At 52.8% G+C, this 18,921-nt stretch overlaps 1 protein-coding gene across 2 annotated transcripts in view; it reads left to right on the top strand.

Annotated features, from left to right (window-relative positions):
• Positions 1 to 18,921, top strand: part of DNAH9 (dynein axonemal heavy chain 9) — a 250,404-nt gene that overhangs the window by 211,163 nt on the left and 20,320 nt on the right. For both annotated transcript variants that reach the window (XM_089771994.1, XM_075903450.2), the window contains 4 exons: positions 232 to 425; positions 6,437 to 6,585; positions 8,335 to 8,462; positions 16,092 to 16,319. In XM_089771994.1, the coding sequence (XP_089628120.1) occupies positions 232 to 425; positions 6,437 to 6,585; positions 8,335 to 8,462; positions 16,092 to 16,319 (699 nt within the window). The remainder of the gene's footprint in view (positions 1 to 231; positions 426 to 6,436; positions 6,586 to 8,334; positions 8,463 to 16,091; positions 16,320 to 18,921) is intronic.

Genomic DNA, 18,921 nt, shown 5'->3' with positions numbered 1-18,921 from the left:
CGGCATCCGGGCCTAGTTAAGTGAGCCTCACAGAGCAGGTCCTGTATTATTATCATTCCTCTTGTGCAGCTTGAGCCGGAGGGGGGTGAGCGAACTGGGAATAGAACCCAGGAGCCTGGCTTCTTGGCTGTGGTAGGAACCATTCCGGCATGGCGCCTCTATTCGCTGGAAGAAATGCTTCCCGAGCGCGCAGCGTGTCTGTCCTAACGGGAGTTCGCCACCCTCTTCCAGAGCCTGGCGTCTATGGAGGAGTTCCGGAACCTGGACCGGGATATCGAGGGCTCTGCCAAACGCTGGAAGAAGTTTGTCGAATCGGAATGCCCTGAGAGGGAGAAGTTCCCTCAGGAGTGGAAGAACAAGTCAGCGCTGCAGCGGCTGTGCATGCTGAGAGCCATCCGGCCGGACCGCATGACTTACGCTGTCCGGTAAGGGGCCAAGAGGTTGTCTCTGGGATCTGTCCTGCAGGGGTGGCGTGCGCGTCTGACTGTCCAGTGGGGCGCTCAGGAAAGCTGAGCTGATTCAGCAAATGAGTTCACGTGTGTTTAACCCCAGTGTATGGATCACAGGCTCTTGCTGTGAAAGACACTTCTGACTGGCCCTAGTAAAGTGTATGCACCCACCCCACTTTACCAGGACCCTCTTAGTTACGGAAAGCCAGTTCATGAGGACGGCTGCCAGGGGACCTAACTGTGCATAACAGCAGCTTAAATTAAACCGAGCGAGGAGTGGACATGTGGCCAAAAATTGGGTGATATCAACAGGAACCGTGAAGCTTTGTGTGCACAAATGGTCCTTTGTTCCTGACTGGGTAGAGCAGCTTTCCCACTTTGCAGTACATTCTCAGACAGTGGATGATAGATTCTGAGATGCCAGATTGGGCTGTATGGAATTGCTTGCTGAACAGAAATGGTTTCATTACAATACCTCTGCTGTGTTAAACGTGAAAAATAAAGCACAGCTGCAGCAGAACACTTCCCAATTATTATCGGTTGTGTCAGTGCCTTGCTGTTTACAAAATCAAATCAAACAGCAAACTCACCTATTTTCTTATTAATGGATTTGTCTTATTGCTTTGAATAAGCAGCAGACTCACTACAGTCACTTGCCGTGAATAGCTGTGGGATGCCAGCTACTGTAATTACTCTAGTTTTGCTTCACCAACTGTAGATTCAAGAAAAGGAAAAAGAACAGGCTTCAACTTTCACAGCAACTGTCCCCTTCATCCTAATTTGCCCTGGTTTTACACATCAGTCCTTTGTCTCTAAATCTAAGAATAAATAACTGGAGCAGAATCAAACTGTAGAATTCATTATACATAGTACTAGCTACTAAATTGTTTATAGCTGTTATTCCTTAGAAGCTGGGGTAAAGAGATGTCTTAGAGATTGGGTTAGTGCTGGAAAAATAACACACGTCCTGCTACTTCTGAAAGTTGTAGTTAGAAATTCTGAAGTGAAGGCGAATAGGCAAAGCTAAGCTTTAGGCAGACAACATAGCTCAGATGTCTCAGGAGAAACGAAAGGGCTTTCCTCCTCAGGGAGGGAAGCGGAGGCAGCAATAGAGTGGCAGGGGCACACTGGCTGCTGGCCCCACCCCCGAGGTCTATAGAATAATCGACTAACCGATAAGAATTCACGAGGTTAATCGACTATTCAGTTAACCGATATTTAACATCCCTACTTGGGAAACTCCGCTTAATACTGACCGCTAACCAGACAGCGAGCTGTTGATCACTACCTGTTGAACCCGACAATCTCGCCAGCTTTCTATCCTCCTTACAGTCCATTTCTCCAATCCATACTTACTTAACTTGTTGGCAAGATTATTGCGGGAGACGGTATCAAAAGCTTTGCTAAAGCCAAGGTACATCACGTCCACCACCTTCCCCATATCACAGAGTCACTTACCTCATCATAGAAGGCAATCAGATTGGTCAGGCATGACTTGCCCTTGGTGAACCCATGTTGACTATTCCTTATCACTTTCCTCTCCTCCAAGTTCCTCAAAAAGAGAGCAAGCCCATATATTTTCAGAGTAAATCAGACCTTGAATGCAGAGGAAAAATCATATAAATAATTTAAAACCTGGTAAATAGACTTTGGAATACTATGAATAACTTAAACACAAGTTACTAGAAAGCACATCTGTTCATGTCCCTCATACAGACTTTCTCCACTGTTACATAGATTCAGACTGAAAATTCCAGCATTTACCCGTCTGTGCTTTAACAAACACATCATAAGAACATAAGAACGGCCGTACGGGGTCAGACCAAAGGTCCATCTAGCCCAGTAGCCTGTCTGCCCACAGTGGCCAGCACCAGGTGCCCCAGAGAGGGTGGACCGAAGACAATGATCAAGCGATTTGTCTCCTGCCATCCCTCTCCAGCCTCTGACAAACAGAGGCCAGGGACACCATTTTATCCCCTGGCTAATAGCCTTTTATGGACCTAACCTCCATGAAATTATCTAGCTTCTCTTTAAACTCTATTATAGTCCTAGCCTTCACAGCCTCCTCTGGCAAGGAGTTCCACAGGTTGACTACATGCTGTGTGAAGAAGAACTTTCTTTTATTAGTTTTAAACCTGCTCCCCATTAATTTCATTTGGTGTTCTTTAGTTCTTCTATTATGGGAACTAATACATAACTTTTCTTTATTCGCCCTCTCCATACCACTCATGATTTTATAGACCTCTATCATATGCCCCCTCAGTCTCCTCTTTTCTAAACTGAAAAGTCCCAGTCGCTTTAATCTCTCTTCATATGGGACCCGTTCCAAACCCCTAAGCATTTTAGTTGCTCTTTTCTGAACCCTTTTCAAGGCCAAAATATCTTTTTTGAGGTGAGGAGACCACATCTGTACACAGTACTCAAGATGTGGGCATACCATAGTTTTATACAGGGGCAGTAAGATATTCTGTGTCTTATTTTCTATCCCTTTCTTAATAATTCCTAGCATCCTATTTGCCTTTTTGACCGCCGCTGCACATTGTGTGGAAGTTTTCAGAGAAGTATCCACGATAACTCCAGGATCTTTCCTGATTTGTCGTAGCCAAATTACCCCCCATCATACTGTACGTATAGTTGGGGTTATTTTTCCCGATGTGCATTACTTTACACTTATCCACATTAAATTTCATTTGCCATTTTGTTGCCCAATCACTCAGTTTGGTGAGATCTTCTTGGAGTCCCTCACAGTCTGCTTCTGTCTTGACTATCCTAAACAGTTTGGAATCATCTGCAAACTTTACCACCTCACTGCTTACCACTTTCTCCAGATCATTTATGAATAAATTGAACAGGATTGGTCCCAGGACTGACCCTTGGGGGACACCACTGGTTACCCCTCTCCATTCTGAAAATTTACCATTTATTCCTACACTTTGTTTCCTGTCTTTTAACCAGTTCTCAGTCCAAGAAAGGACCTTCCCTCTTATCCCATGGCAATGTAATTTACACAAGAGCCTTTGATGAGGGACCTTGTCAAAGGCTTCCTGAAAATCTAAATATACTATATCTACTGGATCCCCCTTGTCTGCCTGTGTGTTAACCCCTTCAAAGAACTCTAATAGATTAGTAAGACATGATTTCCCTTTACAGAAACCATGGTGACTTTTGTCCAACAAATTATGTTCTTCTATGTGCCTCACAATTTTATTTTTTACTGTTGTTTCGACTAATTTGCCTGGTACTGAAGTTAGACTTACCAGTCTGTAATTGCCAAAAATCGCCTCGAGAGCCTTTTTAAATATTGGTGTCACGTTGGCTACCTTCCAGTCATTAGGTACGGAAGCCGATTTAAAGGATAGGTTACAAACCACTGATAATAGTTCAGCAATTTCCCATTTGAGTTCTTTTAGAACCCTTGGATGAATGCCATCTGGTCCCAGAGATTTGTTAACATTAAGTTTTTCTATTTGTTCCAAAACCTCCTCTAATGACACTTCAATCCGGGACAGTTCCTCAGATTCACCACCCACAAAGGACAGTACAGATTTGGGAATCTCCCTAATGTCCTCAGCCGTGAAGACTGAAGCAAAGAAATCATTTAGTTTCTCCGCAATGGCTTTATCGTTCTTGATTGCTCCTTTTATAGCTCGATCGTCTAGGGGACCCACAGGGTTTTTAGCAGGCTTCCTGCTTCTGATGTACTTAAAAAACATTTTGTTATTTCTTTGAGAGTTTTTGGCTAGCTGTTCCTCAAAATCTTTTTTTGCTTTTCTTTTTACATTTTTACACTTGATTTGACAGTGTTTATGTTCCTTTCTATTTATCGCACTAGGATTGGACTTCCTCTTCTTAAAAGATACCTTTTTGTCAAAACACATGCCCTGGGATCGTCTCTCTGAGATGATTTCTCAGTCTTCAGAGTGTGTCCAGTGTGCGGAGAGAATCCCCTCTGCTCTTGAAGAATTGCAGTGGCTCAGTTCTTTCCAGCCCTTCAGAAATCTGTTGGCAAACACAGTCTGGGGCCTCTCCAGCTAGTGGAATTGTAGCCAGGGTATCAGCTGAGAGCTGCTCCCCTTTGGTTGCTGGTGAAACAGAAACCTGTAGCCTGTATTCAGACTGGTGCAGGATTGGGCGTGTGAATTATTCACTCCCTGGATCTGTAGAAGGCTCTCACGCTGTGGCCCAAGCTTTTCCCCATTAGTCTCAATAAGTCAGGGAAGAATTTACAGACTGTCACCTCACATTCACTTTAGCTTAGGCAGGACCCCAGTTATCTGATGCACTCTCATCAAAAAAAGGAACCAAGTGTAAGTTTAGCTGATAAAGGTAATAATGCTGATGCAATATATTTATCCTTCTATCAGACTTTGACCAAAAAACCCTAGCCCAATCTAAAATTAACATGGGAAACATTAAATGGATTAAAACCCCGTCTAACAGTGCAGTTTTAAACAGGGAATCATTACGGTGCCGGCGTGTTTCTCGGAGAGTCCTTCAGGGAGCGGTTCTTGGCCCTATACCATTTAATATATTTATGAAAGACTTGGAAAAGAACATACAACCCTAACCACTGAAGAGAGTAGATGCACAGAGGTCGGGAGAGAGGTAAATAACGAAGGAGAACGGTCGCTGATACGGAACAATCTGGGGTGCTTGTTAGGTGACACGGCTGCAAGCAAGATGGGGTTTAGTCCAGCTCACTGCAGCGGCACGCGGGACCAGAGAACGCTGGCCATGCTCACCAGGTGGGAGACTTTCCCCTGGGAAGCAGGACTCTGAAAAAGCTTTGAGGTCATGGTCCATAAAACGTTCCATGGTGACCCCGACTGTACAGCTTTGACCTATCCCAAGTGTCGGGGCCCGGCCTTCAGAGAAAACGCTTCTGTCAGGCTGATGCCAATAAGCCACTGAGCCCACAGGGCTGTCTGTAGCGCCTGAATTTGTAGCCTTTCTCCCCTTGCGCTTCGATTGGCTCAGCGCTCCGAGAGTGACGTGGGGAGACCAGCGGTGTTGCCGCCTTTGGCTGGATAATGTCATTGACGTGAGATCGTGTAGAAATCGTTGGCAGCTGAAATACTGACTTTGCAGAGGACTCCGGAAATGGGCGTGTGACTTGCAGTGAGCCGCTTTGGCCATGAGTGTCGTGTGTCTAGTTGACTGGTGGTTCTGTGCTTCTGTATGTTCCGTGTTGTTTTCATCCAAGCAGCTAGTCAGATTCTGGGGCCCTGGTTATGGTCCAGGTGGGAGCTGAAATTGATGGCGGCTGGGACTTGCTTTGATGTCACTTTGTTTATTTACAAGGAACGTACCAAGCTCTGCTTCTCTGACCCCAAGTGCAGTTTCTCAACACACAATCCCAAACCTCCTTAGCCAACAGGCCCAAAGACTCCAGCTTTCCCCAGCATCACAGTGTGGCACAGGCTACTGCTTGGCTTTCTTGCTCTTCGCCTCTCAGGCATTCCCTGTTCTTTCTGTCCGTACCGTCTGTGTGCTCTGCCTCTCCTCCATCCCCCCAACCCCAAAGCCCTTTCTCTCCTCCCCATCTGAATTCCGGGGTGGGTTCACAGCCCCTTTGTGTCTCATGTCAGGGGCTTCTGATTAACTAACCCTGACAGTTCATTGATGATGTGTCCACACCCAGCCTCCAAGAGGTTTGTAATGGAGGCAGTCACCAGAACCTCCCAGCATGTCCCTTCTCAGCACAGAGACCCTGCTCTCTCTTCTGGTCTCTCACACGAGGTTTCAAAACTAAATCCCGTGTGCAGGAATATTTCAATTGAAACAGCAATTCCTAGTGGCAAGCCACAAGTCACACTTAGGGCTCTGTATTTGGCGTCCATGTCATCAGGAGGTTTCTTATTTCTTTCAATTTGCAAGATTCGGTACATTCACTTAGTAGATTGTGTATCAACCTAGGAGTTGCCTATCTGCTCTGTGTATTTCTGGACTTTCTGAATATTAACAGGCTTGCAATGTTTTCCTGGCAGCGATTTTGTTGAAGAAAAGCTGGGAAGTAAATATGTGATAGGAAGATCTCTGGATTTTACAACATCATTTGAGGAGTCGGGACCTGCGACCCCCATGTTTTTTATCCTGTCCCCAGGGGTCGACCCTTTGAAGGATGTGGAAAAACAAGGTAAATAAATCCTGTCTCTGAACAATCCACAGCGCTGGAGTTTGTTATCTTCTAGGTCATTATCCTGGCATGAATCTCCTGGGCTTTGCTTGTCTCCTCATGGATAATAGAGCAGCCTGTTAAGAATAGATAATGGGCAGAGTTTTGTGCACGCTCGCCTAAAGCTTAAGTGAAATTTCTCTCTTCCATGTATTGCCTAGATAGACTATCGGCACTGCTCACCTCCTGGAGCTCCGGAGTGCCTCTCGCACAAGCAGTAGCGCACGCCGGAGGTTGTACGAGAGGGTTTGCAATCAGCAAGCGACAAACAGCAACCATTTTCCTAGAGCTTCTGCCTGAAGAGAACATGACCTGCCCTCTCTGCTGACCACACCCAGGGGCTTTGAGAAGGGAGCTGCATTTGGTTCTGAGACCCCCTGACTTCCTGCTGTCAGTGCTTGTCTGTCAAGCTGCTGGCTGGGACTGGGAGGGATGGTGCCGAAGGCCTCAGCTCCATAGTGCTTGGCTTCTGAAACACCCCCGCCCCCGGTTTCTTTCCCCTTGCAGGGAGTGACCATGAGGCATGGGAGGAGCCCTGCTCCCTGCAGGACCATTCCTGGCACCCCCAGACCATTGCACTCAGCTCCTTGACTGCCGTGGCAAAGAGGCCCCTGTTGTCACACTGCTTCTCCTAGCTCCATCGATTCCCAAGCCGGAAGGGACCACTGTGCTCATGGAGCCTGATCTCCTGTGTACCCCAGCACTGCCCCTGAGAGCTGCTAGAGCAGCTTTTAGGAGGACAGCCAGTCTTGAGATGAATACTGTCAGTGATGGAGACTCCTCCCCCGGTACATCATTCCCATCTTTAATGGGAATCACTTATTCGCCATCTAGGCACCCCCAGATCATGTTGGCTGGGTGGCCACAGCATCACACTAGGCCTGTGTGTTCGGCTGATTCTACAGCTTTTCCAGGCTCACTGCTTCCCAGGGTAGAGTCATCCGTTCCTTGGGCACGGCCACATCTCTGTTCCTTGGCTGCTGCTCCAGCTCTTCTCTGGAGCCGCCCGCGCTCATCCAACATCCCTTCCCCTTCGCTGCAGGCCTGGGCCTGGGGCAGGGTCCTCTGCCTCCGCTGCCTTGCGCCGTGGCGCTGCACAGGCCAGAGTCCCCTCTGCTTTTCCCGTCGCTGTGTCCCATCGCTAGACAGCAGGAGTCCCTCCCCCGGAGCATGGTCCCACAGCTCCAGCCATCGTGTGGCGCTAGAGAAGGGAATGACCTAGAGGCACAGGGCACCAGCCCAGATCTCAGCCAGCCATTTCCAGTATGTAAAGCCATCTCCATTTGCTTTGCCGGAGTACGGCCCTTGCGATCGACTGCGCGGCCTGGCGGGTGAATCCCCACGGAGTGGGATCTGGTTCAGAGCCTGCTTAATCAGCTGGAAATGACGTTAATTTCATATAATTTAAAATGCATCCCCACGCAAGGTCACGGGGGGAGTACTGTTCTTTAAGCAAAGGCACTTTGTGCCACTGCACCGCCGGGTTGATGTCGTGCTGCAATTAGCTGCCACTTGGAAGCAGCCGGTGCTGCTTTCAATGCCAGGGCAAAGAGTGTGTTAGGAACACGATAGTAATTAGAAATGTGGTGGCTGTTTCGCGAAGGAGTTTGGATGAGCATGAGCTCTGCCTCGTGGTTCCTGTCTGAGCTCAGCAGTGCTGCATGGGCGGCTCCACTACACAAGGCTGGCAGTTTTCTTTTCTCCTTATAGGGAAGAAACTTGGTTACACGTTTAACAACAGGAATTTCCACAATGTTTCCCTTGGACAAGGCCAAGAGGCAGTGGCAGAGGAAGCTTTAGCCATGGCTGCGAAGGAAGGTCACTGGGTTATCCTTCAGGTACGGTAACTGAAAATAACAGGTAAGATAATTTATCACCTCCGAGTCCCCTGTCCGATAGTGACCAAGTAAATAGAGCCTGGACGTGAGTTCCAGCGACCTCACAGGCTGGTGGGCGAGGTAAGAGCTTTGGCGATAGCACTGTGAATTTCCAACAAATGGCAGATGAGGGGCCTGTGGGAACGGAGCTTTCCATACTGATCTAAAGGTGGTCATAGGTTGCCCCTTTCTCCAGATCATTTAATGAATGAGTTGAATAGGATGTGTCCCAGGACCGACCCCTGGGAACGTCACTAGTTACCTCTTTCCACTTGGAAAACTGACCATTTATTCCTACCCTTTGTCTTTTAACCAGTTATCAACCCACGAGAAGACCTTCCCTCTTCTCCCATTACAGCTTAGTTTGCTTAAGAGCCTTTGGTGAGGGACCTTGTCCAAGGCTTTCTGGAAATCCAAGAACACTATATCCACTGGACCCCCATTGTCCACATGCTTGTTGATCCACTCAAAGAACCCTAGTACATTTGTGAGGCAGGATTTCCCTCTACAGAAGCCATGTTGACTTTTCCCCAACCAATTATATTGATCCACGTGTCTGACAGTTCTGTGCTGTTTCAGCCAATTTGCCCGATAGTGCAATTAGATTTACTGTCTGTAATTGCGAGGATCGCCTGTTTTACAAATTGGTCTCAATTGGCTGTCCTCCAGTCATTGGGCACAGAAGCTGAGCTGTAGGGTTGGTTACAAGCCACAGTAGTTCTGCAGTTTCACATCTGAGCCCTTTCAGAACTCTCAGGTGAATGCCATCAGGTGCTGGGGACTTCCTACCGTTTATTTCATCCATTTGTCCCCCAGCCTCTTATACTGACACCTCAGTCTGGGACAGTTCCTCAGATTTGTCATCTGTGAAGGATGGCTCCGCTTTGGGAATCTTACTCACGTCCTCAGCCATGCAGACCAATGCAGAGAACGCATTTGGTTCTTTATCGTCCTGGAGAGTTCCTTTAGCATCACCTGGTGGGAGGGCCAAGCCCCCAGCACACACCACATCGCTCAGGCAGGATTGTGTCTGGGCAGCTAGCCTGAGCCGTGTCACTGTAGCTGCAGTGCTAGTGTGGTGTACCCGAGCGGGGGGTGCCAGCTCCTGGACGTACCTGTGTTACACTGGAGCGAGGGGTGCCGGCTCCTGGACGTACCCGTGTCACACTGGAGGGGGGGGTGCAGGCTCCTGGACGTACCCGTGTCACACTGAAGGTGGGGGGGCCCAGCTCCTGGACGTACCCGTGTCATACGGGGGGAGTGCAGACTCCTGGACATACCCGTGTCACACTGGGGGAGGGGGTGGTGCAGACTCCTGGACGTACCCGTGTCACACTGGCGGAGGGTTGCAGACTCCTGGACGTACCCGTGTCACACTGGGGGAGGGTGCAGACTCCTGGACATACCCGTGTCACACTGGCGGGGGGGGTGCAGACTCCTGGACGTACCCGTGTCACACTGGGGGAGGGTGCAGACTCCTGGACATACCCGTGTCACACTGGCGGGGGGGGTGCAGACTCCTGGACGTACCCGTGTCACACTGGGGGGGGGGTGCAGACTCCTGGACGTACCAGTGTCACACTGGGGGGGGGGGGGGTGCAGACTCCTGGACGTACCCATGTCACACTGGGGGGGGGGGGTGCAGACTCCTGGACGTACCCGTGTCACACTGGGGGAGGGTGCAGACTCCTGGACATACCTGTGTCACACTGGCGGGGGGTTGCAGACTCCTGGACGTACCCGTGTCACACTGAAGGTGGGGGGGCCCAGCTCCTGGACGTACCCGTGTCACACTGGGGGGGGGGGTGCAGACTCCTGGACGTACCCGTGTCACACTGGCGGAGGGTTGCAGACTCCTGGACGTACCCGTGTCTCACTGGCGGAGGGTTGCAGACTCCTGGACGTACCCGTGTCACACTGGGGGAGGGTGCAGACTCCTGGACGTACCTGTGTCTCACTGGAGGGGGGTTGCAGACTCCTGGACGTACCTGTGTCACACTGGGGGGGGGGTGCAGACTCCTGGACGTACGTGTGTCACACTGGCGGGGGGTTGCAGACTCCTGGACGTACGTGTGTCTCACTGGAGGGGGGTTGCAGACTCCTGGACGTACGTGTGTCTCACTGGCGGGGGGTTGCAGACTCCTGGACGTACGTGTGTCTCACTGGAGGGGGGTTGCAGACTCCTGGACGTACCTGTGTCACACTGGGGGGGGGTGCAGACTCCTGGACGTACCCGTGTCTCACTGGCGGGGGGTTGCAGACTCCTGGACGTACGTGTGTCTCACTGGAGGGGGGTTGCAGACTCCTGGACGTACCTGTGTCACACTGGCGGGGGGTTGCAGACTCCTGGACGTACGTGTGTTTCACTGGAGGGGGGTTGCAGACTCCTGGACGTACCTGTGTCACACTGGAGGGGGGTTGCAGACTCCTGGACGTACCTGTGTCTCACTGGGGGGGGGTTGCAGACTCCTGGACGTACGTGTGTCTCACTGGAGGGGGGTTGCAGACTCCTGGACGTACCTGTGTCACACTGGCAGGGGGTTGCAGACTCCTGGACGTACGTGTGTCTCACTGGAGGGGGGTTGCAGACTCCTGGACGTACCTGTGTCACACTGAAGGTGGGGGGGCCCAGCTCCTGGACGTACCCGTGTCACACTGGGGGGGGGGGTGCAGACTCCTGGACGTACCTGTGTCACACTGGAGGGGGATTGCAGACTCCTGGACGTACGTGTGTCTCACTGGAGGGGGGTTGCAGACTCCTGGACGTACCTGTGTCACACTGGCGGGGGGTTGCAGACTCCTGGACGTACCTGTGTCACACTGGCGGGGGGTTGCAGACTCCTGGACGTACGTGTGTCACACTGGAGGGGGGTTGCAGACTCCTGGACGTACCTGTGTCACACTGGGGGGGGGGGTTGCAGACTCCTGGACGTACCTGTGTCACACTGGAGGGGGGTTGCAGACTCCTGGACGTCCCTGTGTCACACTGGGGGGGGGTGCAGACTCCTGGACGTACGTGTGTCTCACTGGAGGGGGGTTGCAGACTCCTGGACGTACGTGTGTCTCACTGGCGGGGGGTTGCAGACTCCTGGACGTACGTGTGTCTCACTGGAGGGGGGTTGCAGACTCCTGGACGTACCTGTGTCACACTGGGGGGGGGTGCAGACTCCTGGACGTACCCGTGTCTCACTGGCGGGGGGTTGCAGACTCCTGGACGTACGTGTGTCTCACTGGAGGGGGGTTGCAGACTCCTGGACGTACCTGTGTCACACTGGCGGGGGGTTGCAGACTCCTGGACGTACGTGTGTTTCACTGGAGGGGGGTTGCAGACTCCTGGACGTACCTGTGTCACACTGGAGGGGGGTTGCAGACTCCTGGACGTACCTGTGTCTCACTGGGGGGGGGTTGCAGACTCCTGGACGTACGTGTGTCTCACTGGAGGGGGGTTGCAGACTCCTGGACGTACCTGTGTCACACTGGCAGGGGGTTGCAGACTCCTGGACGTACGTGTGTCTCACTGGAGGGGGGTTGCAGACTCCTGGACGTACCTGTGTCACACTGAAGGTGGGGGGGCCCAGCTCCTGGACGTACCCGTGTCACACTGGGGGGGGGGGTGCAGACTCCTGGACGTACCTGTGTCACACTGGAGGGGGATTGCAGACTCCTGGACGTACGTGTGTCTCACTGGAGGGGGGTTGCAGACTCCTGGACGTACCTGTGTCACACTGGCGGGGGGTTGCAGACTCCTGGACGTACGTGTGTCACACTGGAGGGGGGTTGCAGACTCCTGGACGTACCTGTGTCACACTGGGGGGGGGGGGTTGCAGACTCCTGGACGTACCTGTGTCACACTGGAGGGGGGTTGCAGACTCCTGGACGTACCTGTGTCACACTGGGGGGGGGGGTTGCAGACTCCTGGACGTACCTGTGTCACACTGGAGGGGGGTTGCAGACTCCTGGACGTACCCGTGTCTCACTGGCGGGGGGTTGCAGACTCCTGGACGTACCTGTGTCACACTGGCGGGGGGTTGCAGACTCCTGGACGTACGTGTGTCACACTGGAGGGGGGTTGCAGACTCCTGGACGTACCTGTGTCTCACTGGGGGGGGGTTGCAGACTCCTGGACGTACCTGTGTCACACTGGAGGGGGGTTGCAGACTCCTGGACGTACGTGTGTCACACTGGAGGGGGGTTGCAGACTCCTGGACGTACCCGTGTCTCACTGGCGGGGGGTTGCAGACTCCTGGACGTACCTGTGTCATACTGGCGGGGGGTTGCAGACTCCTGGACGTACGTGTGTCTCACTGGAGGGGGGTTGCAGACTCCTGGACGTACCTGTGTCACACTGGAGGGGGGTTGCAGACTCCTGGACGTACCTGTGTCTCACTGGGGGGGGGTTGCAGACTCCTGGACGTACGTGTGTCACACTGGAGGGGGGTTGCAGACTCCTGGACGTACCCGTGTCTCAGTGGCGGGGGGTTGCAGACTCCTGGACGTACCTGTGTCACACTGGCGGGGGGTTGCAGACTCCTGGACGTACCTGTGTCACACTGGCGGGGGGTTGCAGACTCCTGGACGTACGTGTGTCACACTGGAGGGGGGTTGCAGACTCCTGGACGTACCTGTGTCACACTGGGGGGGGGGGGGCAGACTCCTGGACGTACCTGTGTCACACTGGAGGGGGGTTGCAGACTCCTGGACGTACCCGTGTCTCACTGGCGGGGGGTTGCAGACTCCTGGACGTACCTGTGTCACACTGGCGGGGGGTTGCAGACTCCTGGACGTACGTGTGTCACACTGGAGGGGGGTTGCAGACTCCTGGACGTACCTGTGTCACACTGGGGGGGGGGTTGCAGACTCCTGGACGTACGTGTGTCACACTGGAGGGGGCGTGACTTTCCTTGCTCGCATACACACCCGCAGTAGCACTCACTGAGCTAGCGCCAGGATACATAGCAGCATCTCCATGGTAGCACAGGTGGCAGCAGCAGAGGCCCGGCTTAGCCCTGCCAGGTACATCCTGCGATGTCCCCGGTCTGGAACCCAGGCCTGGGAGCCCCTGGACAGCAGGCGCGTCCTGGCCTCCATCCAATGGCTACTTAAATGGAGAGGGTGGAGAAGTGGCCAGGGCTATAGCCCCAGCCCGCGTGGGAGCCTTGACGGCGTACGACCCCGGCGGTTGCTTTCCTCGCGCTTGTTCTGTCGCTCCATCTTCCAGCCGCACCGCTCGTGGCTGCTAGTGCGTTTCGTCTGAGTCAACAGCCCGCCTGCCGTGGCCCGTGGGAAAGGCAGAAGAGATACAAATCCTAGATCCCCCCACCCCCGCTGGGTCCCCACAGACGCCCAGGCACCTGAAAGAAGCAACTAGGCATCCAACTGTTGGTTGGGACGGGGGAGGAGCACGTTCTGTCATTTCCTGTGCTGTGATGATCAGTAGTGGCCCTGAAGGAGGCAACAGTTCTCCCTTTCAGACTCCCAGTATCCCCTGGGCCTCCGGCCCTGGCTAACATCAAAGGGCACCGCCTGGCGTCCTGCCTCCCTGCAGAGCCACACACGGCCCGTCTCCCTCCACCCGGCAGCCCTGTGCTCTGGGGCTCCCGACGTCTCCGCAGCGCGTGGAGTTGCCGCTCCCACACAGCCTCCCATTTGCCATGTGCGCCTCACTGCGCCAAGTGCCACAGCCTGCCACCCAAGAGCGGCGCCGCCAGCCAACGCCCAGGCCCAGGCGTCCCCGGAAATGGGTGTCCAGCACTGCCCTGCTAGGGGAAAGTCCTGCCCTCTCCCCTCTGGCTCTCACATTGTCCATTCCAAGCTCTTTAGAGAGAGCATCTTTTGTCCTTGGGGGCAGGCTGGCTTTTCTGCACGCCCCAGGAAGTACAAGCTGTGGTGATCGTATTCAGCAGTTCCTGCATTTAGAATAAACGCTGTTTGTGACTCAACCGCAGCCAAATCGATGACAGTGAGCAAGACACCCCTCCACCGGCAGAGCACCTAGCCACGCTAAGTGAAGCAGGGGCAAACTGTACGTACATAAACACGGCTGGGGTCTCTTCCCCCCTCCCAGGAGGCTTTCAGGAAGCTTTCCTTCAGACCCTGCTGACGTGTGCACTGAGCCAGGGCTTTCCCCCGGCTTCCTGAGATGCTCAGACCGTGTGAAAATGACTCGTTGCCATTGGTTTGCAAGGCAGCTGGGGGTCAGGCAGCAAGCAGAAATGCCCTGCATGCTCCAAAATGGGAAGGGGCTCCTCATGCTCCCACGCTGTAGACAAAGGGATGAATTCTGGAGAACAGGCCAGTTTCTGTGTGTTACTATTTTGGAGTGTTACTGTGGCAACTCCAGAAGTGTGTGATCTACATCCACGTAAGGGTAACGCTGCTTTGAAGTATGTGGCTGAAGAAGCTCCCCCATGTTGCCCCACACACTCGCTCTGGCTTACACACACACTGGTCATTTTCTGGCAAGAGCCGTGGTGTTACTGCAGGGTATATTTATGGCAATTCCCTCTTTAGCTTCCTTTTCTGCCTGTCCAGTCCTTTGACTTCACAAGAGCTTGGAGCAGGTGCTGGGCTTTTGCATGGATCCAGCGACAGGATCTGGCTAGCAGAACAATAATAAGGAAACTTTCACTTGAAACTTCAATTTCACTTCCACTCGAGAGAGTTCCCCCCATGCAGCCCACAAGATTTGCACCCCTCTGCACACACTGCAGTCTAGCCATAAGCCTTTGCAGTAAATACATGGGGCGCTTGGAGAGGCTGCACGATGCGATTGCTGTGCACTTGGAATGTGTAGAGTCTGTTTGTGGGCATGGATCATCCCTGTATTTGAAGTTAGAAGTATGAGGTACAAACCTGTTTACTAATCTAAACCATTTGAAGTACTCAAGATTAACGGCCCAGTATACAGGACGATCTGGTGACCTCCTGAGGCCTCGTCCACCCTAGGATCCTCAGGGTGCGGTGTCTCAGGAGACAGGCCCATTCCCTGTCACTTCAGTAGAACGGTCAGCTGTGTGGGTCACTAGGCAGGGGAAACATTGCAGGGTTTGCACAAAAGCCCTGACCAAGTGTTTGTGTTAATTTACTGATGAGCGTTAGAAGCCTGTTGTCATTAGAAGCTCTTTTGTATGAATAAAGAGAGCTTTGGATGTTGTGTTGCTGAAAGGTCTTTGTAAATCAACCTGTTAAACTTGGGTCCTTGGGAACAGACATCTATTGATACCAGCTGTGAATTACTTTACTAAAAATTACCAGAGTTTCCTTGCAGCTGTCTAAGGAAACTCCCTTTTCTGGGAAAATAATGCAGAATGGGCAGCCACCCTTTAATGTAAGAAACAAAAGATTACGGAGTCTAAGGAAACAAACAATCTGAGAAAATAGTGTCTAAGAAAACAAACTACTCATTCGTTCCTGACTCTACCGAATCTCAGGACTTAAGTCCATTATAGGTCTGGGGCTGTGAATTACACACAGTGAGGAAAAGTACTGACTTGTGAGGTGCGAGGAGACTCCTTGAACTCATCTTGGTGCTCTGTGTGATGATGTAAATCCCAGCAGTTGACAAAGTATCACCCCATTTCTCCACCCTAGAATATCCATCTGGTCGCCAAATGGCTGAGTTCTCTGGAGAAAAAACTTGAGCAGCACAGTGCAGGCAGCCACCAGGAGTTCCGTGTCTTCATTAGCGCAGAGCCTGCTCCTTCCCCTGATGGCCACATCATCCCCCAGGGCATCCTGGAGAACTCCATCAAAATCACCAACGAGCCTCCCACTGGGATGCATGCCAACCTGCACAAGGCCCTGGATAACTTCAGCCAGGTATGGTGACGCTCCATAGGAAACACTGGCTTCCTTCGTGGCATAGCTATGCTCATCAAGCAGTTGCCAGATTAGCTAAGAACTACTGTATCCAGATGCACAGCTCAGAGTCTGGGGCAAATCTGCTACCTTCTGCTCCCAGCTGGCCGCTGCATAACCTTGTCGAATGTCAGTGCTAACTGAATAGCTTGGGAGCTGGGTGGGCAAGGGAATGGAGGAGAAGCACTCTGTCAAGTTGATGACAGTTCAGAAGCAAGTGAAATAGAGAGACTGTGGACCACTGTGGTGGGGGAGAGCATGAGACGGGGGCATTGGACAGTGTTTGCTAGAGGGGACCAGCTCCTTATAGAACGATGTGAGCATGTGTAGAGGGGGAGCTCTGTCGTCAGGAGGCACGTCCATACTAGAATCTCCTTGGGATTTCTCAAAATGTTAATGACCATTTCCTAACTCAAAGAAGGTTCCATCCAAGTCAAGCGAATTCTGTCCAAGACCCATTTAGAGAGAGAGAAACTGATCCGAGAACTAAAATGACATGATCTCATTTGTTAGGTGCCTGCAGAACAAAGTCCACATCAGAGATATATGCTCGGTGCTTTAGACAGAGAGAGAGAGAATTAAACAAACAAAACCAATGATGACTGGGAACCGTTTAAGGACATTTTACTAGGTGCCTAAAAAGCCACAATCAAGAAAGAAGGCCACGTTGGTTACAAAAAAACAACTCGGCTTAGAGAAAAGGGAGAGCAAGTGTAAAAAATAAAATTATATTGTTGTAAATGGAAAATTAATTTGCTCAGAGTATTATGGGTTGGAGTCATGCTTCCCCCACCTCCATCACGTCCTTTTTCAATTAGTGTGCATTTTCCTCTGGCTAGTTTGTACATGTTAGCACTTAGTAGTCCCTTTACACACAAAAAAGTATAAAAATAGAAGAAAGTAGAATTTGAAGGCAATGAATATAAACCAGAAGCTAGCCCCCGAGTCTCATACTCTCTGCTTGGGCACTGCATCCTCTCTTGGGCACTGCCCCCCGGATTTCATACTCTGTGTGGACAGGTGCCTACAAGGGAGACCCGGGGCACTGTTGTGCCATTTCTGTCGAGAGCAGGGACGTAAGCGACTGGTCGACTACCCAATAAGCGAATGCTTATCAGACAGTCAACTAGTGACTCGAATAGTCATTCACCGCCCCCCCCCCCCCCGCCCCGCTGTCTCTGTCAGAGAGAGGCAGCAAGGGCAGGAGCTAGCTTAAAAGCCAGTTCCCCCCAGCATCATCTCTAGGGGCGGGGGGCAGGGGCGCAGCAGGGAATGGGTGGCGCTGAAACGGAGCAGGTGCGGGGCTCTCGCTGTATTTCAAAAGCAGAAGTGCTGGAGGGAGCACGGCCACTGGGGGACTCAAGCAGCCCTGCCCGGCCCCACGCTCCCTGCTTTTGAAATGTACAAGAGCCCCGTGCCCTCCCCACAGAGATGGTGCTGGGGGGAACTGGTTTTTAAGCCGGATTCCCCCCACACTGACTCCTGCTCCCTCCCTTGCTGCCTGTCTCGGGGGGGGGGGGGGGGAATGACCAGTCGAGTCACTAGTCAACCATGTGATAAGCACTAGCCGACTGTGCCCCGGGGCTCTTGCACTTTTCAGAAGCAGGAAGTGTGGGTGGGGCAAGAGGACAGCAGCCGGAGGGCAGAGCCCGGTTCATTCAAGCACCCCAGACCCCATGCTTCGGGGATTCCACGGGGGGCCTGGTGTGTGGGTGGGAAGAGACAGGGCCCTCCCCCAGGGATGGGGTGGCACAGAGAGGAGTCACACGGAGGCAGTCACGTGACCGGTGGCCCCCTCGTGTCCCTCCCAGCTGTCGCCACTGGCTGGAATGCTCCTAAAAGGTCCCCCCGCTGCCCACTGGTGCTGCTGGCCAGTGGAGCAGGTCTGTGCTTTACGGCCATCGTTGGCATGGCCAGTCCTTGCTCAGTAGGGGCACGAGCACCAGGACCTGTCCCGGGCCAGCTGCCAGGGAGGCACAAGGGGACCTGGTCCTGTCGGGGAAGGGGCTGCCCTGCCTTCGAGGCGTAAGGAAGAGTCTCCAGGGACGCCCAGGTGGGAGGTTCCCGGCAGGACGTGATGCGACTCAGGGAAGATGGTTCCATTTTTATCGGCTGCCATTCCTCACTTTGACTTGGACGGAAAGTGCCCCCAAGCAGGGCGGGGAGCCCCCCCCCCCGAGTGATGTTTTCATCCTGCGTGTGCTCCTTTCCGTCAGAGCGTAATTAACAGCTTCCAAATGGCTCAGGCGGAATCCAATGCCTCTTCCCACAAACCCTGCCAGGTGTGGGAGGGGCGGCTTCCCACCTCCTTTCCCTCCGTTGTGCTCCGGCCTTGCCCAGCGCCAGGGCTGGGGGGCAAATGTAGCTCAGCGGAGAGCCGCAAGGCTTATTCTGGCCCCAGGGACTGGCGGGCCGGCTTTGCAGCGAGGGAAGAGGTGGGGATTAAATCGAGAGCGGCCCAATGAGGCGACGAGCCGGATCCTCGCTCTGCTTCCGTTCACGCCACAGGCCCATTGAAGTCACTGGGAGGTTGCTGGGCCAAGAATGGCTGCAAAGGCGGGCG

Source organism: Pelodiscus sinensis, chromosome 20 (assembly GCF_052426305.1).
Source record: "Pelodiscus sinensis isolate ZL-2025 chromosome 20, ASM5242630v1, whole genome shotgun sequence".
NCBI lineage: Eukaryota > Metazoa > Chordata > Testudines > Trionychidae > Pelodiscus > Pelodiscus sinensis.
Note: the sequence above shows the minus strand (reverse complement) of the source record. Positions and strands in the feature narration are given on the sequence as shown.